A 22681-nucleotide genomic window follows, 5' to 3' on the forward strand; every position below is an offset into this window, starting at 1 on the left:
TTCTAGGATTATTTTGTTGTTATTTTAGCAGGTAATTGTGAATTGAACTTTGAAGAAAAGAAGTTGCTTGTAGAAATAATTTATTTTGTGTTGAAAGGAGTCTCTTAAATGCCTTATAAAGATGCTCATATTTTTTCAGTATAGAATAATACATAAGTATAGAATGCTCTCACTTTTTCAGTATAAACTTTTCACTGTTTCAGTTCAGTGTTGATTGGTTTATAAAAGCAGTTTTGGCAGGGTCTTAGCAGCTGATAAGAGTAAAATGTAGGGCATTCTTATTGCAGGACAGAGCACAAAATTTCCCAAGAAAACCAGTCATGTTCTCCTGATTCCCTCTGCTTTGCCTTTGGAGTAACACAACAGTGTGCAAGGCAGTGTTAGTCTTAAAATTCTGTAATTACTCATGAAACACAGAACTCGAATTGTGTGGGACTCATTGCTGTGATGTGTCTGGCATGAAGAATTAGCAAGAAGTAATTGCGACAACTGTTAATTATTCTATCACCTTTGAACAATGAAGTTCTTCTTTCCCCTGTGTGTACTAGCCAAAACAGTGGAATGATTTCATGTAAGAGGGAACATTTTCTCATCATTTGCTCCCATCTCCTATAGACTACATAATTTGCCATAGGACCTTCATCACCTTGTTCCTAGTCTGGTTGTTGGGGCTGGAAGTAGTATTTGGGAAAACAAGCAGTCTTGCTTTAAGGATTTCCAGTAATAGCTAAGTGCTGTCTCTGTTTTACAGAGAAAAGATAATGTGTATCTCAAGCTCTGTCACTATATGGATGAAGGCTTAATGTATTATTTTATTTGTCTAACTTTTCCATAGCAACTCTGGGAGGAACTAATATTTGGGAAAATGTATTTTTATTTTTAGTTACATTTACTTCAACTGATCTTTTGACCTTTTTACAAAAGACTGGTTATGAGATCACTTTTCATTCTATCCTCTTGTCATTAGTTCTTCATAACTGGCAGCTATGAAGAAAATCTGCGCCTTGTGATAACTGTTACTAATCCCTAAAAGTTCAAGAAACGTTAGAAAAAAATCTGTGTTGAAGAACAATATGAATAATATTAAGTTTTGACCTTATGTGGAGTATATAGTCTTTAATTTTTGCTTGAAGAGCACATACAAAAATTCATGAAGCTTTCTCTAAATCTGTTATCAGCAAATCCAGTGGCAGAGTGTACAAAACCAGGGAAAACAAATACTAACACAACATTGGTGTTTAAGTTTTAAATGCAGTTAGGTTTAGTATGAAACCATTGTAGATGGATGCATTTTTCATCAGTGACTGCACATGTGATAACCTGCATCTATTATGTGTCTTCTGGGTGTGAGACCCACACGGAGCAAATATTGTGTTAAATATTAATGCCTGAAGGCTGAGAAGAAAAGCAAATCAAAATGGTTGAGTTAAGGCTACCTGCTTGGTTTCTTTGGTAAGACAGAGTGTGTTAGACTGCCATCTGTGCCCATTGCAAACAGATGGGCAGCAAATAGTATGATTTGCATAGTCCTCTTAAAAGGCAGTAAATTGAATCAAATGCTGTGGTCTTATCAGTTTTTTTGTCTATATCTCTGCAGGTTGTTGCTCAGGATCTTGGTTATGTTCAAGTCACTTTCTGGCTTTGGAACACACAGCCCTCTCATTTGTGTTGGTTTAGTTTTCCATAACCTCCAGTGTGCATTAGGGCAAGACTATTATTCTGTCCCAGCTTATTCTCTCTGCAGCTTTTTACCAGATGGGTTTGTAAACAGATACCTTCCTCCTATTCCTTTATTTTTCATGCTTTTAACTGAACTGTTGTCTGCACTGGCTCTGAAACACTGGCACCTGTGAATATAGTTAATTATACTCTTCACTCACTTCCATGGATTCCAGTTTTCATTAATTTTTGCCTTTCTTTGTTTTATCTGTATGTGTCAGTGAACTTGCTGAGGTTTATGACTGCCTGGGAAAGAAGAGGAAGCCCACTGTATATGCAACCTTTTTTTTTTTTTACTGCTGCATGAAGTACAACCTCAGAATATAGATTCTTCAGTGTAGATTCCTGGCAATATGGAGCTTTTACAGACTAATAACTAAATTACTTCTCTTTGTAAGTGAATTTAGCACTACAGTAGTTTCTGTTAATCACTCTGTGTGTGTGTGTGTGTGTGTGTGTGTAGGCATACACAAAAGGACACTTAAAATTATCTATATTCCACAAATGGAGTGTGAAATTATTCCCCTATGAACATGTGAACTAGGTAATCATGAAGGTCCCTTCCAACCCAAGCCATTCTATGATTTTGTGTTATTTGTGAAACATTGCCAAAGTCAGTTCTTCTGAGTAACTGCTTTTCATGATGTACTACTTCAGGTTTAGGGTTGATTGATTTCAGTCACATGTTGACTGCATTTGTATTCTGATAATTCTCAAAATGACAAAGACCTTGAAAGGCAATCTTGTTCAGAAGAGAGGAAAATATGTAGCCTTATGAATTTTGCTTATTCCCATGGTGCCTGCATATACTTTGGAAAATAAAATGGCTTCTAGTGTACAGAGTTGCCATTAAATACAAGCTATCTATAAGCTATAACCTGGAAGAAATTAAAGATTTGCCAAAAGCAAAATATTCAGCCAGTAAGAATAATAATGTATATTTAAGTGTTCCTGAGATTGACTCTTACATAATTTGTATGCGTGAACAGAGAAATCTATGTCAAGAAAAGTAAACAAGATGAAGGTCATTGTAGACCAAAATCTCATGTTTGTTTGTGCCAAAAAAGTTCACATTTATGAAAGATTCCACATGCAGCATCCTAAGATAGCAGCCAAGTGCAGCAGTATTTCACCTTTTCATAGTGAAGAGAAAAAAAAAGAGCTATTTATTTAACCAGCTGAATGAACTTCAGACATAATGAAGCTCATTGTAAAACTGAATCATTCTATGTTCAAAACAAAACCCACAAAGATATTGTTTAATGAAGCAGTGCCCAGTGAATCTACAGAAAATAGAAGGCCATAAAGGTAGGAAGATGTTGTGTGTCCTTCATAAGGAATTCAGTGAGCTCAGCTGCAAGCAGTTGACAGAATCAGCTGCAGGCAGTTGACAGAATGGAGCCTGTTAGGGAGTGCTTATTTTTTTGAAGAGCAATGGAAAAGTCTCAAAAACGAAAGCAAATATGATTTTCCAATTTGTTATTGTAATAAATAAGTGGTACACACATGCATTAAAAAACTATATTGAATATAAGAAATTACAAAATGTAGTCTATGTTTTTACATTGTATTAAAGAAACCATTACCAAGATGATGTGTGTGGCCTTGGTTTTGAGACTTAAAAGAAGCTGAGTACACATTCTAGACTATGTATGAAAACAGACAAGAACTATTCAAAGCTAAGAAAATTGCTGGTGACATGAAAGTAAAGGAGCTCAGAGTTTTTGCTTTTATTTATGAAGAAGATAGATAAGATACAGCTTTCAAAGCAGGAAATTTCTGCTAATATGAAGGTATTTAACTTAGCATAAAAAGATGTAATGAGATGCAAAAGCCTGAAACTAAAGCTAAATATATTGATTCCACATATAGCATGACATTCTTAATAGTGAGGATAACAAAACACTGGAGCAATACATTTCAGAAATCAAAATATAGAATATCTCATGTTAAGAGAGTAAAAATCAGTTTAAACCCCAGTTTTGTACTGAGGACTTAGGCATTTATTTAGGACTTAGGACTGTGGCATTTATTTGTACCAGAATTATGCACTGTCCTTAGTAGAAAATTAATGTGTATGAGACATGGAGAGACTCCATGAGGGAACTGTAAAAATATGTATTCCAGGAACTGAAAGTAGCTATGTTCAGAACTGCAACTCTAGGTGCTAAAGGTGCTGTTTCCATAATTGTTATCTTTTGACAAGATCTGCCCTGTGAAAAAGATACAATTGACAAACCTTCTGGTTGATTTAGGTGGTCAGTGGTGTGGTTGAATTCTTTGATCATTCTAGTACTTGACTATTTAGATAAATCCATTGGTGCTTTTTAAACTGATAAATCACTCAATTCAGTGGAATAAGTCTTCTGCAAGAAAAAAGCTGTCCTATATTCAAGTTACACCCCAAGTCAATTCTGCACTTGGTTTATGTAATGGAGTAACACCAGCCCACAAGCATCTGCTCTTAGGGTGCTGTATAGTCCTACTCAAACATGTACCAGTCAGTGCAGATCAGATGACAAGGACTCAGAGCAGCAATGCTACTTTTGCAGCACCCCACAATTCCCAAATGTTTTAAAGGAGAGGCTGTAAATGGAGATTTCCCATTCCTGTATGTATCATTTTAATAAAGCAGTAGATGCGAGACCATGGTTTCTGCTCTAATGTTCACTTCTGTACATAGACTGTTCTTAGTAATGGAAAAAATTAGTTAAGTACCCAAAAAAAGTTAGAGCTGCTTGTTTACATAGTTTGGTGTCATTTTCTTCTATGGAAGAGTTTTGGTTTTGAAAAAGGTCCTATATGTGATTTAGGAGTTTTTACTTGAGATATCTGCTATCTGCCTTGGAAGAAGGTTCTTTATGACACCATATCTTCACTTCCTTGCCCCTGCAAAGAGGAATGAATCACACTGCAGTCCTTGTTATTGCTTGAAGATTTAATCTCGCACTACTAACGAGTCACTGTCTTCATGAAGGAAAACATGTCCTACCTCATCCCATTCTGATCCTAAGAAGTTAAATACCTGCTGCAAGTGACACTGGCCTCAACTTCCTGAGTCATTTCTGTAGTAATCTGCACTTTTGGTTCTCAGTGAACACCAAGGACTTTCAAGTCTTTGGATTCCATTACTACTAACGTCTGAGAAGAATGACACGCATCAGGTCTGTCTGTATCACATAGTAAAAATGAATCATGGAATAAAAAAGCTGTGGGGTACTGTAGAAAGTGTTCACAGATCATGCTATTAAAAGATTTAGTCATTGTTACCTCTCATCATGAATGTAATCATTCACTGACAACTTTAATTTCTAGGATGTGAGAGTGTAAATTCTTGGTTACTAATGTATTATGCTGTCATGGAAGTCTGCATCTTGGAAGATGAATCCAAGTATTGAAAATTAGTCATCTTAGCAACTGATTTTTTCCCAAGTAATTATAAGCTTTGGAATATCAGGATGTTGAAACACCCAGTCAGAAAGTGTTGCATACAAGTGAATGAAGAGCAGAAATCCTGTTTCACTCTCACAGATCTTAAAACCAGGATTAAGTGTAGTTTTCAGAAAGAACACTTTTCTTTTAGAATGTTAGTACTGTCACACTTTCACTGCTTGATGTATGTAATTCTAATTCTACTTGTTTTGCTCTAGATCCCAAAAGACATCCAGACTTAGTTTCATCTTTTTTCCTTTTATGTATAAATTAGGATAATCTGGCATGACTTTGAAGGCCCTGGGAGATTCAACATAGTGATAAGAGAGAAGATAGTGACTAGCTTTTATTCTTGAAACTCATGGTGTCTACTTTGCAGTATTTATATTTACTGAGCCCCCCCCCCTTTTAATATCCTCAGAGATACTCCATTCTCCCTGATATAGAGAGAGTATATATAAATATATGTACTATATATATATATATATATATATATATATATATATATATATATAAGCAGAGTCATCATTTAATGAGAAGGCAAAAGTAAAAAGAATAAAGTCAGTCCTAAGCCTGACCTATAGGTACTTCTTCTGCTGTATGTCCTCTTGTAATACACTGTTGTGAAAAGATTTGATGAGGTAAGGTTGTACTTCTCCATGCTTGGCAGCAAAACACAGAATTTGCAGAAGATGGGCTCAAGTGCCAAGAACATATGCCAAGTCATCATATCTCTTCAGCTCCTTCTGCTGGAAGGGCCTCACTGCAGCTCCCAGAATGTTTGAAAACCACCAGCAGTCAGTGCTAATGCTGCTATTTAAGCATCAGTTCTCACTTCAGGGCAACTGGCCAGATGAAGCAGACAGCACAATTTCTCTCTTATTTTAGTAATTTGTGAGTACTTTAGTAATTTGTTTTTCAGGGTGAACACTGATGCATATAAATGTGAATTTTTGGAGAGTGCTTTGTTTGTTTGGGATATGCTGAGTGAAATAATCTACTTTGCTAGGATGTTTCCTAGAAAACTGACTTAGCATGATACTGAGCTGATGCTGGGGGGTGACAGATGCTTAATCAGGACAATGCAGCTGTAATTTTCATTAAGAACAATCATTAAGTAGTGCCATGTATTTGCACTGAGTATTAAACTCAGATTAAAAGGAAAGCACTTTTCTCTTAAAAGTTCCAGTTAGCTTGAAATCCCAGGTGGATTGGTGACTTGATTGGTTGGTTTTGGTACTTTCTCTCACATTACAAATGGTTGTTAAGTGTTAAAAAAGAGTGCCACAAAACAGTCATTCAGAATGGAGCAGCGGATTACCATCAACACTTAGAAAGTGCCTTAGACTACAATATATCTTTATTGTCCATTTTGAATTTGTTGTCTAAAAGATGCAGATTTTTATTATTTTGTCAGTTATTATTGTATCCATGACTACAGCTTGGGAGCAAGCAGCAAATGGAGTTATTTCTTTTTCTCTGCCTTGCTGTTCTGTAATGTAGTTACGGTGTGTTATACACAACTTTTAATCTATAAACACCAGTTTTATAAAGCTCTATCTCCATCTTACAAATAGAGAAATGAAGGCTCAGGTAAGAAAAAATACTTCTTTCTCCCAAATGTTAACCACTACACCAGCTGACAAAATCAATAGTAGAGTTCAGGTCTCAGGGGAAGTGGTATCCATTAAGCTGCTTGTTTAACAATTGAAAGAGCAGTTGTTTCATACTTGGAACTTCTAAACCTCAAATTTGCTTATTAATGGATTATACTTTCTGGAGGCCAATATTAGAATGGTTCACTGTACATCTTTCTCCTGTGAAAAGGGAAGTAAAGATTCTGACATTTACCTGCAGCTAAAGTGAGTGGACAGTTGGCTTTTTTTGGTCAGGGTTCACAATATGCTAATATGATTGTATATTACAAGTGGATCAAGCTCTATATTGTAAAATATTGTTTCTAATAATAATCATGATATTTCTATGTGGTGTTTCATAAGTTTCACACAATATGGTTGCTAATAATTTATTTCATATTTCTCCTCTTGCCTTACTTTCGATCTTCAGTAATTTTCTGGAACAACAGTTTCTTGCTAAAGTCTCTGACTCAGATGAGAAAGGCCATCATCCTCTAAGTTAAGGAGATGAAAATTTAGCATGCACAGAAAAAAACCTGAAGAGAACAGATAAAAAGCTACATTCATTATCTATCTAGTCTTAATAAGTACAAAAATCTGGTACATTAATGTGTTATATAAACCAGTAATGCATAAAAATAAATTTAAGATGCATCCTGCTGAATTTATATGTTAATTCATGTACTTTGTTTTACAGGAAAAAAAATAGGCTAGAATAGATCACTCACAATTGCACATGTTTCAGGTTGCTGATGTTGGTACTGCAATTAGAATAGTGGAATGTCAGCATGAATTCTTTTGTTTTACAGAAAGCAAGAAGAATTGAGGTTAATTAAAGGTTAATTAGAGTTTAATTGGTAGTTCTTTCTTTCCCTCTTTACTTCTGGTGATAACAGGAATGTTAGAATCCTTGACTTTGATGACAACAGATTGGGCAGGCCTGGTGTTGATTGCTACTGCCAACATGAAAGTGGTGCTGCAGTTCTGCAGCTCCAGTTCTTAATCAATGAGGTAAGGACATAATTACTCAAAAATTTAGTTGAATAAGTCAATTCATGTTATTGTAATTGAGTGATATGACTTCTCCCACTGACAAATTGTGCCAACAAATAAGTGGTGTACATCCAGAGGACATTCAACATACAGCCTTTTAGAAGAATATTTATGGGACTGCACTCAGGGAAGAGTATTGCCTTCCTATAATCAGTTTAAAGTACTGAACAAAAGACAGTCAATACATGAATGTGTGTAAAATTATGTAAAATCCATTAAGTTACTAAATATGCTGCACAGTTCTGGTTCAAATAGAAATTAATAAATGAGCTAAATCTTTCTATTAAAATATATTGATGGTTATTGACTGAAAACTCAATAGTTGGGGATATGCCATTACATGAAGCAATTGCAGGGATCATCAATCAAACCATCATGCTTAGTCTCTCTTTGTCAAAATCAAATTTAGACAACATGAAGAATCAGTGCCAGATTATAGCTTGCTCTTTGTAGAAGGTTCTGAAGCTGGGAATAGGCCAGAAGACTTTCTGGTGACTACAAATCAGAGGGGTTTTTTCTGAGCACCTCAGAAGTTGTCCAAATCTTAGTTCAATTTTGATTAATTTTCTCCCATGACATAAGGAAACACTTTTGACTTTTGCAAGTCCTCTTTGTAAATGGGGAGACCTTAAAACTTCTCAGAGAAAGAGTTTTAGTTTTATGGGTTTTTTAAAACCTGAAAAATATTTAATTTTTTGCTACACCTATTTGGAGAAAGTAAATGAAGCACAGACACTGAGGAGGGAGGACCAAAACTTTAGAAACTGTCCGGTGAAATTCATAAGAGGAATGCAGGGATGAGAACAGGAAGGACAAAGTTTAAATCACTAATCTTGCTTTTCATTGGGTGGCCAGCAAACCCCCTAATACATTGGATTAATTTGATTTCCATGGTGGACAGTCTTTATGACTCTTTGGGAGATGAGAATTGAAGTATGCATTACACTGTACTTGAGAAGTCTCACCTCCATAAATTTTATTTGCATAAGTCAACATTGAACATTTGCTAGGATTATAGAAGTTTATCAGTCAGTCATAGATTGTAGGAACTAATGTTTCTTGTTACATGCTTCTCCTTCCTCAGTATAAAGCATCACCTTGTTTTTGGGTAATCTGTTCCCCTCTGTCATGGTAATTAACAAGGGTAGATCTGTGCCTGGCCTGATCTGCAGTGTAAGTATAGCAAACCACTGCAGGAGCTGTAGGGAGCTTCCCCTACAAGTAATTTTCACATGTCATCAATATTCTGTGATGAGGAGAAAGGCAGTTAAAAGTTCACTCCAAGTTTCTCAGTCAGATAGAGGCCTGGGCTTTGAGAGATGACCATTTTGGGGACACCACAAGCAGAACCAGTCTTCAGAGTATTTATTTCTGATCTGTGATAAAGATTCTCTCCTTCTGTCTATATCTCTTAGTTCTTCTACATCCTGTCCTCTTGCTACCTGTCCCTACTTTCTCATTTGCATCCTCTTTTCACAGTTCCAGTTTTGAATTTTCATTTTTTTGAATTACCTTGATATGACTACTAAGCTGTGTTTGGCACTGTCATGTATGTGCCCATGCATGCACTAATCCCTTTTTTCTTTAGTTATGTCTTTGACACTCACCTTTTTAAGTAAGTGTTGTCTCTTTTCCATTTTGTTAATATTTCTGCTAATGTGGAAGACTTGAGAGTTGGCTTGTGTAACCTTGGTACAAAGCTTTAATTTGAATATTAAATTGATGGAGTTTTAATTTAACTTTGGCTGATATTGTACTAATTTGAAATGTTTACATTTACCAGATCAATTCAATTGTGTATTATTTGTGGTAGAGTATTTTTGTTCTAGAAGAAAATTTTTCATAAACTGCCAGTTTTACAGGTAGATCTTTAGCAGTGAAAATCATGTAAGAATAATACAGAGCCTGCAGAAAAATAACGTGTTGCTGTGTTTTGTGTCTGCTCTAGGGTGCTTTGGTCAGTGCGTGTGCAGATGATGCACTTCATTTGTGGAATCTCCGACAGAAACGACCAGCTATTCTACATTCTCTGAAATTTAACAGAGAAAGGTAAGAATACATGACACACAGTAGAGATCTCATTGCAAAAATAATACTTCCTGGATTTCTTATACTACATTTTGCCTTTCTACAGGTGGATATAGTTTTGCCTTGAATATTTTTCTTTCAGGTTTGTTTCTATGGAACAAAAACTTCACTTTCTCTTTCTGCAGCTTTCTCAGGACTAGAAAACTTAGTCTTCTTTTTGCCAAAATGTTCTTCATTTTACTTCTTTTTGCATGAACTGCTGTGAACACTAATTTGTTTTTTCTTCAGACTGGACACAAGCACTCACTTTTGGCTGAACTGTTGTTCAGTAATAGACAGACAGAGTACTTCAGCTGACTGTAGGAGGGTAATAATTATTTTCTTTATCTTGAAATAATTTTATTTTTGTAAAATACTGGAAGTTAAGTGGAAATAGACTGTGAATTTGGGAAACTCTGATAAGTGTAAAGTGAATCAGAGTGTTTTTCTAAATTTTACTTTATCAGTACCTAATTGTAGAAATCCCTACTAAAAAGAGATTAAATGAGTGGTTGTAATTTTTAAACTCAAACAGGAGCTGAGCACTTCAATCTGTATTCAGTCAACCAAGTAAAACCTGATAGGATGTTAGGGAACTTCAGTGCTACACATCTATTAATAGTGAGAAAAAGTTCCAAGTTTCTCTTAAGGAATTAGGGCTGTAGTCAGGAGACCAAAATTCAGTGCATAAATGCAGCAGTTGTTTTTAACTGGAAATTTAACTCATATTTTCTTTCTCTTTGCATGTACATTCATTGTTTATTAAGGTGCACCAGCTTTTTTTGATATTTATATATTTGCTTGTGCAGTGGGAAAAGATTCCAGTACTTCACCAGAGCTATGAAGTGAACAGACTCATCAAATCTTTAGCTGCAACAAGTCTGAAAATTATTATGGAAATACATTTTTCTTTGTTGTTTATTATCTAGATAAAAATCATATTTCCACTAAAATGTCACTGAGGGTCATAATTTGTAGTGGGAAGGAAATATATAGCCTGATTCCAATGAGTTTATAGCTTATAGCAAAAGTGTATCGAGTGGTTTGGGACTGTGTGAGGGAAGATGAAAATGAAAAATTAGATGTGCATTTCTAGCTGCTTCTGGACAGTAAATTATCATTTTACATATGGTGAAATGTTTGAATCTTGGTATTTTCATCAGGTAGGTGCATTATTCACAATTTGTCATTGATAAATCTAAATATCATAGAAGCAATTCCAGTACATCTTGGTCGAGCTCTCCCAGTCAGCAATCTGACACACAACCTAACCAATCATTGCTTATAAGAATGCAGCCTCTGTTCATCTCTGCCTTCTGTTCAGAGATATTAACCTGTTATCTTGGTCAATATTTTATCAGCATTTCTTGCTAAGAGGAACTCACACACATTTGTGCTTTGCTAAGAGCCAAATATTTGTCATCACATTTACCTAATTTTCTTTTTTGTCTGACACCCTAAAACATTAAACAAGATATTTGTATGCAAGTTGTTTAGAATACTGGAAAACTTGGCTTAAAACCAAATTTTCTCTAATTACATTTTTGAATGAGGTGCAAGTAAGATCTGAGAACATAAGTTATTTGTAACAAATGCATAGCTAACTATACTGCCTTTTATCAAAATCTAGTATGTTGTGAACAAAAAGTATATTTAAATATATATATAAATATACATAAATATATGTTTATGTAATATATATACAAATATATATAAATATATAATATTTATGTATATTTTGTGTAACTGGTTCAATTGCTGCCATTTAAAGAATTTTTATTAGCACATCAGAGTCTGTGAAGCAAATATCCTGCAATATGATGTTGTCAAAGAAGTAAGTCCAGTCTTAAATTAAAAAAGTTTTCCATAAATATGAAGATATAATATTGTAGGCAGTTCATTCCTTCTCAGGGTTCTCTAGCACTGCCCTAAGATTCTGGTTGTTTTTTGTTTCATTATTATTCAAGCACTTAGCTTCAGAATGAAATTTCTTCATTTTTATTATATTTTCTTTTTACATCCATATAAATTTATTTTAAATCATCTAACTTTCAATTTTCTAAGCTCAATTACACATTTAATATGTAAAATGCAACGTAAGCCTCTGGGCAAGTAGCAAAAAAATAAGGCTAAAGCTCTAATTAACCCTCTCAGTTTGGAACGTTTATATGCCTAATAGAGCTAAGCCTAAAAGAGAACTTTCATTTTTTTCTGAATATGTTTTTGGTGTTAGAGGACAGAAGCTCTAAATTATGGAATGCTCAGAGAAATAGTGAATGAAATAACAATTTCCCTAGCTATATGAAATCTATGAGAAAATGAATGTAAGGGGAACTTGAGAAGCTGATGTAGCGATAAGATCAGTATTGATTTTCTTCAAGAAATTCAAAGGTCTGGCTTCCAAAAAATAAGGTTTTCTCACTTAGGAACAGTTAAAAATAGTTTCTTTTCATCCTCCCCTCTCCTCTTGCAGAGGGGAGTTAAGAGAAAGCAAGATTCATATTGAATAGAGATTATTTTGTCTTAAGTTTGTGAACCAGTGAACAAGCTGGTTTTAAAATGTTTCTTAAATGGGGAGAAATGCTTGTTGACAGAAAATAGGTTTAAAATATTTATGTATGTCTTCAAAAAATACTAAGGTATTGAAAGATGCCATAGGGAAGTGTTAAAAAGTAAAAGGCTTGTTCTTATAAGATTATTTCTAATATAACTTAATTTTAGATTTAGGTAGCTTTCACAGGGCCAAACACATAATTGTTCTGGTGCATTTTATATATGAAAATGTAACATGTGAATCGTTCAGATTTTTCCATTTGCATGTCTCTCTTCAGGTTTAAAAAAAAAATTAATTTTATTCATCCAGTATGTTTGTCTCCTTGTTACACTGTTTGGTTTAGTTGGTTTTTCTAACAAATGGCAGATTTACTTCATGAAGTGATACAATATAATGCACTTAAAATTCTAATATTTTATCTGCTTGTGATGATGAAGATGATTTTGTTATTCCAAGTACTTGTTTTATTTGACTTTGATTAATTCACATTCACGTAGAATCAATTTATTCTGAGTTTTTTTGGTATTTGGTAAATGAACCATAGAGCTGTAGTTTCTGTTAGACAGATGAATGTCACTTAATTCTTTGGCTATTACTCACAATGCACCAGTCATCATGTAGTTGAGTTGTTTAATTTGCCATTTGCTCCTGCTTCATGACATTTAAGATTTCAGGATAATGGACTCAAATCTGCTCTTTAGCAGTGTTTCTATATAGGTTTCTGCAATTACTTGAGTCAAGTTTCCCCAAGTGCATACATGCATATATCCCCTCTCTCCCTCCCTCAAAAGTAAAAATGTTTGTTCTTTTCCTTGGATATTGGTAAAAACATAGTTGTAAAGAGCAAAGAACACTTAAAAGTAGTATTCTTTGACTTAATAGGTAAGATTCAGTATTAAGACACTGAATGGTTTATGAATAATAATTCACTAGCAAAGTGCACTTTTACAGCTATTAAATCAGAATGTGCAGCTTCTCCAGATTTAGCTTTTTCTTCTTCTGACTTACTGTTAAACCAATGATGATGCAGCACAAGCAATAATAATTCATAATTCACTGTTCCTTGACTAAGTGTCTCTTTGGAGCAAGTGTAGAAGAAACACTAAAGAGACGTAATGGCAAACAGATATTTTCTGGTTTACCGCATAATGCTCTGGACTTTGTTGGACTTAAGCTGATTATATATTTTTGCCAAAATATATATTTATTTTATATGAAGTAATCATCTTAGATTTCTATAGCTATAATTGGAATGTAATACAATGCATTAAGAACTTTCAAGAAAATACAAATGTAAGCAATGTGTCTCAGTGCTTGGCTCCATACCAAGAGCTGTAATGATAAGACAGTTACTCAAAGACATGTTTGAAAGTAGCATATGGTTGATAATACATGATTTATGGTTTCTCTTACAAATAGGGTAGACAGGTAGAACATTTTAAACTCTGTAAACATTCTATAAGAATTGCCTCAGTGTTTTTAAGGTCAAAATTGTGGACACCTTCCATATGTTAGTACCTCTTTTTCCTTCCTTGATGTCATAGGAGATGCCAGATTGATCTTCAGTAGGCATTTTAGGCAAAATAAATAACTCAGCTACTGGAACTAGACACTATCTCAATCTTCTGCAAAGAACATTAGGATTAAGCAAAACCACTGGAAACTATTATAGGTCTTCATTATTTTTAACATAATCAGAGCAGATTTCAGCAAGTACAGCTTTAAATATACAGCAGCTTACAGATTCTCATTTAATAGAAGTGCAGCTGGGTGAGGAAAACCAGCAAGGATTGCAGTGTGAAATCCAGGTCCTATGAGCCAGCAGGAGCTCATTTCACTTATGAGCACAGTTCATCTCTTGGCATTCTGAAGCTGAACTGGCTCAGGTGTGCTCACTGTCACAGGGGACAGCCCTCCTCTCTTCCTTCTCTCAGCCATTGCTGACTGCTGAGTGACAAAGGAGCCCACAGTTCTGCAGCAGCACACCTGAGCACAGTGTGGCACAGAGTGTCATTAAATCCACCTGCATGCACTCCTCACTACTGGCAAGACAATGCCACAAGTGCCCTTATGAGGGGAGTCACCAGGTGACACAATCTGTATAACTGGCTTGGAGACTCTTAACACTTTATTCAGTGTTAAATTATGCTGGCACAGAGCAAGAGGAGCCTTTTAAGTGGGCGACTTTTGGAGCAGTTCTGTTAACTGTAACTCACTATTAATTAGAAATTTGACTCCTACAGTTGAGATCTTGAACAAGATGATTGAGAGTATTACTCCAAATGCTTGGAAACAAATTAAAACAAACCAAACTCAAAACAACAAAAAAAGAGTGTTTTTAAATAAGGTAATTTCTTGGATCTATATTCTTTCCAGACAGTAGGAATCTTATTTGCCTTACTGTATCTTTGCAGGGTTTTGTGTCCTGTGTTAAGTGCATTTTAAATACTTTCTCCTTTGCAGATAAACCTCATCAAAATGACAGCAAGAGGCTATTGAGTGAATACTGGTGACTGGCTGTGCAGTCACAGCAGTACCTGGGTCTATTCATTTGTATTAGGGAACTTGTGGGTTAGTTAAAGTAGATTCTCTGCCTCACTGCCTGTTCAAGGAACTGGATTCCTGTGATAGCTTGCCTGCTCATAAATGAACCTCCTGGTTAATAGTGTATAGCTGCAAACTCTGTTTATGTACTTTCAAATTAGTCAGAGGCTGTCATCAAGCAAGGTTTTGTACAGTTGCATGGTCATGCTATACAACAAAACAGATTGTGATTATATGGTATGGTCTAGCATTCAACTATTGCAAAGAACCATGGAACCCAAAATATAAAGCAATGTTTCACCATAAAACCATGCCAGTTTCTGGAAAGAATGTAAATTTTCTCAGATGGAAAAAAATGAGAAAACCAAAAGAAGCCATGTGACTGGCATTCACTTCCACATCCTGATGAAGATTTTGCAAAACATTCTTCTGGGGGTTTTTGTTTGGGGTTTTGTTTAGTTGTAGTTGGTTTTGGCAGTGGTTGGTTGGTTGGTTGGTTGGTTGGTTGGTTGGTTGATTGGTTGATTTTATATGTGTAGTGTGTCTTGCATCAGCATTTTTCACTTTTGAAAGAATGGTGATTGGGGGTTTCAAAACCCAATGTTTTCATGCAATTCTTGAGCTTGACAAGATTCCTGAAGCTCTTAAAAACCTTTAGGGGGCTATACCTTAGTGCTGCAGGACAAGAAAGCTAACTTTGTCAAATGTCACTTCAGAAGCACAAAAGGCTGGAAAGATTCTTCAGTGAGACTGACCCAAATCTTGTTAATGTATTTATTTACCACATGCCTCTGCTTTCTGTGTTAAAATAAAAAAAAGAGCATTATTTTTTCACATCTTATATCATATTATAGAAAATTTCATATTGCACTTGACCTGTAGGATCAATGAGAGCCATAAGCTCATCCGGAAAAGTGTCATGCAACCCAGTTGAAATGAAAACTATCTGGGTTATAAAAAAAAATCAAGCAAAAGCATTTTGGGGTTTTTCTGTCTTCAACACAGGTTAGCTAAACAATCAGCAAAGAGCAAAAATGTAAAAATTAGATTTGCTCATTGATACCAAGAATCATAAGGTTTGATTTGATAGATTTTTGAGACTTCAATCTACTGAAATAGAATGAAAATTCAATGATCATTATTCTTTGTGACAGACATGTGAGTCTTCTAGTGGAATGGAGCTGAAGGGACCTCCTCAGTCTGGTTCCCTCAGTTGCACACCAGAGAGCTCATATACCTCCCTTTCTTAAATGAACAAGCCGATGATGTTTGGCATTAATGCTTTGCCAGTCCCTTATGATCCCAGGAAGAAAGGCACTCTAGGCCCTAGAAGTTAGCATTCAAAATGCTATTTATTAGAACTAGCACTACAAAGAATGGCACAAGAGCACAGGGAATCTTGCATCCCTGTAGATGCTGGGAGCCCTGAGTTGGGCATCGTCACACAGGCCTTCAGTCAGCAGGTAACCTATCTATAAAGTGTCACCCCATTTTTGTCATCCAAGTTATTATAGGATTTTCTTGTAAAGAGACAGCTAAGTGCATTATTCCTACTATCAAACAGAAAGGACATTAACACTAAAACTTCCTTCTGCACTGTTGGTGCAGCCACCAGGTGGGAGCTGCCTGCAGGCTTCTCAGTGACACCAAGCTGGCTGTGTCTGTCCAGCTTCCGAGGGGTACGTGCAGCTCCACACAGGCTGGAGACCACCCTGCTCATGGGCCCCTGGTGCCTACTTGGTGTCACTTGTGTGTGGATCACCAACTTTTCCACATGCAAAAGTCCCCCACCCAGGATCTTGCACTGTTATATAACTACCCAAGCTGAAATCCACAGTTTGCTCTGCAGGAAAATTGTTCTGTGTTGGTTTGGGTTTTGGTTTATTTTTTTTCAAGATTCTGTATTTTCCTTTATAATTCTTTTGTCTTCATTACTTTTTCTTTTCTTTGGGCCTTTTTCCTCATATCAGTTTTCTCTGAGCTGATGATTCATCAAGGAAACACATTCTAGATAGGGTCCCATCTGTGCTGTGGCCATTGACAATACCATTTTCATTTGTAATCTCTGCAGGAATATGTTTACTGATGCATTCAAAAATGGCATCTTCATTTCATGTGGCTTCATCTTACCAGTGTTTGTGGTCTTGCTGTGATTGACTAATACACCCATTACACTTCTTCTCTGATGTATATCTAGGGATATTCTGGCAGGGAATTTGCTGCTTTTCAGTGCAAGCCTTCAATAGCGGAAGCAAAGCAAGACAAAGAAGATTGAAGTTATCTTTTCCCATCAATTCTGTATCATGAGCTCTAACCCTAAAGTGGAAGTTCTTTGAAGTTTGAGGCTGTGCCCTTTGCATTTTAAATTTAATTCAATTTCTTGTACTTTACTCATGCAGATTGTCCTTCCTCTGTAATACTGTGTCCCTCAGAGGTTTCATTAGTATTAGTACCAAGATCAATTGTGAAATTACAACATCTGTAAAACTAATTATTGGGAATCTCTCAAATATCCAATTTTAAAAAATCCTTTTGCAGTAAAACCAAGTGTAAATTATACATTAAAAATATAATTTTATAGTGATTTTTTTTACAAGTGCTATATTGAGCATATTGACATATGCTTTATTACTTATAACTGGAATATTCTGGATAGCCTTACTTTGGTGAACCTACCTTGCATATTTTACTATAACTTTCAAAATTTTTCCTTTTGAAGGAAAAACATTTTGAAGGACTCCAAACCTTGGTTAGTCTGTATTTTTAAGAATAGGTGAGCAAGTAGTAATAACATTACAGTCAGAACATCAGAGATAACATCATGGCTTAATTTTATCAGGTTTAGATTTTTATGCTTACCATCTTGGGTGGGATTTGTAATGCAATCTGCGAGTTGGTGCCACTGCAGAAAAAGTGCTGCAAGGCCTTAAGATGGCTATTCTAAAACCAGTTTGGTTTCTTTATGCTTAAATTACACAAGGGTAAATGTTACTCTAAATGAAGATCACAGAAGTCCTGGTCATAGTTTTCATTCTAGAATATTAGAAGGATCTCTCTTCATATCCAGATCCAAATTTGAATTCAAGACTCTCTTTTCTTTCTAAATGGTGGCTTTTACAGTCTCTTCCCCAAAGTAACTTTTAGTCCATCAGGATTCTGCCAATATTATTATCACTGGTTTCATTTCAATTTAAAAAGTCCTTAAATGCATTATGCCACAGTATCTGCCTTTATATGTGTTTGTTAAACAACTTCTCTGGGGGCAAAATGCCTGATATGCTACATGTGAATTATTCTTAGAGCTAGCAGCTGTCTTTGAAGGGCAGAAAAGAAGAGCAAAAAAACCCTGAAAGATGACTTACAACCAATCACTTAACACGTGCACACTGAAACCATCATGTTCCATAGAGCTGCTGGAGAAAAATGTATAGCTGGCACAATTACCTGAGGACTTAACAACAGCACAGGCCCTCTGACCTGACAAACCCCACTTTTCTAATCTATATCTTTCTTTGGGTCTCTTTGGCTGTAGCTTCTTCTGTTATTTCTCTGAGAAAATAATCCATCTCTTCAAAATTTTAAAAAAACATCTTAGTGAAGTTTTACTTTTCCTTCAATAGGGAAGATAAATGTGTCCTGGTTTATTTAAATTTTATGTCACCTGGCCACATGTGATTGTTTGGCTGGGTTTCTTCCTTCTGGAAAAGATTCCTTAGCAGGAGACATAATGTTGCTATATGCTGTCAAACCTTACATCATGTGCTGAGCAGTGTGCTGGTTGTTTCTAATGCTTTGTAAAAAATAAAACATTTTTGCCAGTAGATTTATGCTTTTTTGAGAAAACACAGGGTGACATGTTATGTTGTTTTCACATAGCAGATATGTTGCCAAATTGCTCTGAGGCCAGGTTTGGATAGCAAAATTTAAAATATATGCTCACAGCTATGTAATGAACAGCTGTTGCATGGTTTCAGTCATAACAAATGAGGGGCCCAATACTGTAATACAAAAATGCATCATATCAAACAACAGAAAAAAAAAGTATTTTAAAATGTATGCAAGTTCATGCAGCATAAACAGTACACACTATCAATCGGAATTTTCTTGTTACACTTATAATGTAGATATGGGAATTATGTGATATTCTCTTTTGAGGTTTTCAAATTAGAGTTTTGAGACATCTTTCAGAGTTATGTTCAGATTTTCCTTTGACCTTTGTTATATTAAATTTCCACTCATATCTTAGAGCAGTGAAGAACATGCACCCATTCAGTTGCAGTAAGTCATTTGGTTCTTGGAAACCACATCACCTCTTTCCTGCCCAGACACATGTCAGCTTCGAGCAAGAACCCAATGCAATGCAAAGGATACTTTTCCTTCTGTCACAATAAACTCTGGGCATTATTCCAGTAAATCAGAAATAGAGCTAGTAATGTCAGTGTTCAGATTATGTCATTAAACAGTATATGAGCAGGAAGAGAAGAGAGACTACAGATTGCAGAAAAACAAGGACCATTAATCACAGAGTCCCTTGTCTACTGAAGCGCAACAAATGAGAACAGCTGGTCTCCAATAAGTCTACATGATTTTAATTGATGGAAGCTGTTAAGGAAAAAAGCATGCATACAAAGAAAAAGCATACACATGTAAAATTATTTTTTCTTTGGAGTCAATTTCAGTATTTCAGCCTTATTGTGATTTTAGCATGTCATTCAAAATAATTTGATTGATCTTGATGTAAAATTGGGTTTAAACTTATTTTAGTAAGAATGTATGATAAACACAGATTAGTGTATGTTTCAGCTAGCAGAGGGTGGAATACTAACATATCTTTACTTTTCTAACAGCTCTGTGAAGTCAAACTGTTAAACAAAAGACAAGTTTCAACCTTTCATCTTTGAGCTAGGTCTCAATTTACTTTTTTGGAACTATGAGATTAGAAACCAAAAACTGCATTTTTGATTTATGCATTCAGTGTTGCATGAAGGGATGAGAGAAAATCTACCCTTAGGTGTTTGGGGTTCTTTAATGCAGATTCTACAAAATCAATGAAATAAATACATCAAAAACTTTCTCTTTTGAGAACATCATCCTCCTGTTCCAGCCTTTGTTATTTGGTTTTCTTTCATTGCTAAGAAACTTAGTGGCTCTTACTGTGCTCTGTATTACCCATCACTGTCACTGTTGGGTATTACAGCACCATTTTTCCTTAACCATCAAAGAAATTTATGAAGGACAAGTGAAGTATTACAAATATGAAATAGTGATTTCACAAGCCAGTAGACAACAGAAAAATCATGTACATTGTCTTTCCCCCAAAGATGAGAGCAGGAGTCTGTTTTCCAACCCTGTTTCATTAATTTGCTCACCTCACTGATTTTCTGGAACTTTTATTCTTTTTTTTTTGTTGTTGTTGTGTAGTGACCTTGAGTCAGCATCAGAAACAAATTAGAAGTCAATGAAAAGTATACCGGTTTCTTCCAGCATCTTTTTCTATTTAAGGAAGCGCATTTCCATGTAATTTCCTTATCTCTTTCTCTTGGGACCAAATGTTCATGTTACACCTGTGTAATGTGTTTGATCCATGGAATTACTGTTGTGTAACATTAAAGATCCAGGCAGGGAGAAAGTGTCACTGTCAGTGATCCTTCTCCTACAGTTGAGATACTCCAATGAATTTGCAGTCAAAACCATAAAAGGGAGTTAACACAAAAGCAAGTCTTGTTGCTGTGCATTTGCCCCAGAGGAAGGAAGGTAATTTCCTGTCATTCTGAAAATGAAACAAATTATCCATAGCTCAGGCTACAAAAGTTGTACATCCTCTTGCATACTGGGATTTCAAGAGTGACTTCTGAATTGTTCTTGGGCTCCAGTAATGCCCATAATTTGCTGCAGTGTTACTGAGATAGCCTTGGAGTTATTGAGGGTAGGAATTTCAGTGTCTGTATCTTATAGAAAGTTGTAGTGCAGCTGTCTTTGTATATGTGCTATGGCATGCTGGACAGGCCAGGGCGATCTTCTGTGGAGTTGTAAATAAAAGAAAGAAAAGAAAGACATAAAACTGGGAAAAACCAAAGGTCCCGTGGCATGCTGTATTCTTTTGCTGTCCTTGTAAAGAGTTCATAATAACCTAATAAGATTTTATCTAAATACATAAATTAAATCTTCATTCAAGGGAGATCTCTGGGTGTACTAATTTAATCAAATGGAAAGCATCTAAAATATTTCTGAACATGCTTTTTCTGATTTGTTCTAGGTTCTTTTAACTGCTTGTAAATAATTTATGTTGACACCCATTACAAATGTTCATGTAGTTGCTACACTGATGTTTTTTGCAGTTGACATAAGCATTTCTTAAAAACAAGTATTTTTAATGTTGTAAGCTATTAACTACAGTTGTTATTGCAAAGTCATTTGAAATACTAAGCTCACAAGTCAAGAATGGGCCTAACTTCAGGCTTTTAGGGTTATTTCCCCTGTCCAGAAGGTTTACACAGGAATTTCTGTCTTTTTAATAAACAGAGGAACAGCCCAATTTTATTATCTTTTTTTTTTTAACAGAAAAGAAGGGAAGCAAGAAACAGACTATACTATGAATAGTGCTTTACCTTGAACTTTGTATTTTCGTTTTTAGCTCTTCAAAGGATTAATGATCGGTCCCAATTTAACAAACAGAATGTACCAATTGATCCAATGAAAAAAAAGGGACAAAACCAAAATATCTTGAGAAAGAAATCATTTTCCAGCTGCATTTCTCAAAATTTTAAGGTTTTTTTTAATTTGTTTCTTGAGGTGGTTTTTTTGGGGGGGGCGGGGTTGGGTTTTTTGGGTTTTTTTTTTACTTCTTGTATTCCTGTTTCTTATTCTTGTAAGCTTCTTATGTATATAATTTCAGGTAGGGAAAACCATGAAAAATGTTTGTATCTTAAACACTTTGAAAGCAGCAGTGGACCACCACTCCAATGATATACCTAAATAATTTGATAGAAAATAGCTGTGTAAGCTTTTTTGCCTTGTCAAAATAAATAATTTTGTTAGATATCTCAGCACTATTTAAGCCCATTGACCTTAAATGAAACTCTAAATTGAAAATGTTTTCTTAACATTACTTCTGCATAGAATTTGCAGAAATTGAAGTGTGGGTGGGAGAGAGGAGGATGTCTTAATTATATGTAGGATGTTCACAAATAGCTAGAAGTATACTTTGCTTAGGATAATTTGTATTGAAATTATAGATTAAAGGTAGAATCCTGATTTGTTTACCTCAGCATTTGCAGAGAATCTCCTGTCATTGAAATTCTTTAAATCAAGAGGTATCTTATAGTAATTTATTCTAGCTCAAGTGGGAGTTAATTTGAAGAAATCAGATTAAATCAGTATTAAACAGAAGAATCTCAGAGGTTCATTTCTTACATTCCAATCCACAAATAAAATTGTTGCTGTTGTACAAGCAGCAGTGACTGTGATGAATACTTGTATCTAAGCCAGTATAAAACAAAGACAAATAAAACTGCTCTCTGGACTGACTGGGTAAGATGAATAGTCTGAGATACCAAACTTGAAAAGAACATTGGGAAGCAGAAGTCTAGAAAGTAACTGTTGCCACTGCCTTGACTCCATTTTTCATTCACGTTTCTTTGTAAGGAACGTGTATGAGATTGCCTCATGTAAAGCA

General features: G+C 35.3%; 1 protein-coding gene across 9 annotated transcripts in view; it reads left to right on the plus strand.

Moving 5' to 3' along the window:
- The window catches only part of STXBP5L (syntaxin binding protein 5L), a 181651-nt gene that overhangs the window by 57833 nt on the left and 101137 nt on the right, over nucleotides 1-22681 (plus strand). For all 9 annotated transcript variants that reach the window (XM_021549139.4, XM_085572371.1, XM_021549141.4 and 6 more), the window contains exons 3-4: nucleotides 7718-7799; nucleotides 9790-9890. In XM_021549139.4, coding sequence (XP_021404814.2) covers nucleotides 7718-7799; nucleotides 9790-9890 — 183 coding nt within the window. The remainder of the gene's footprint in view (nucleotides 1-7717; nucleotides 7800-9789; nucleotides 9891-22681) is intronic.

Source organism: Lonchura striata, chromosome 1, assembly GCF_050655825.1.
Source record: "Lonchura striata isolate lonStrDom1 chromosome 1, ASM5065582v1, whole genome shotgun sequence".
In the NCBI taxonomy this organism is placed as follows: Eukaryota; Metazoa; Chordata; class Aves; order Passeriformes; family Estrildidae; genus Lonchura; species Lonchura striata.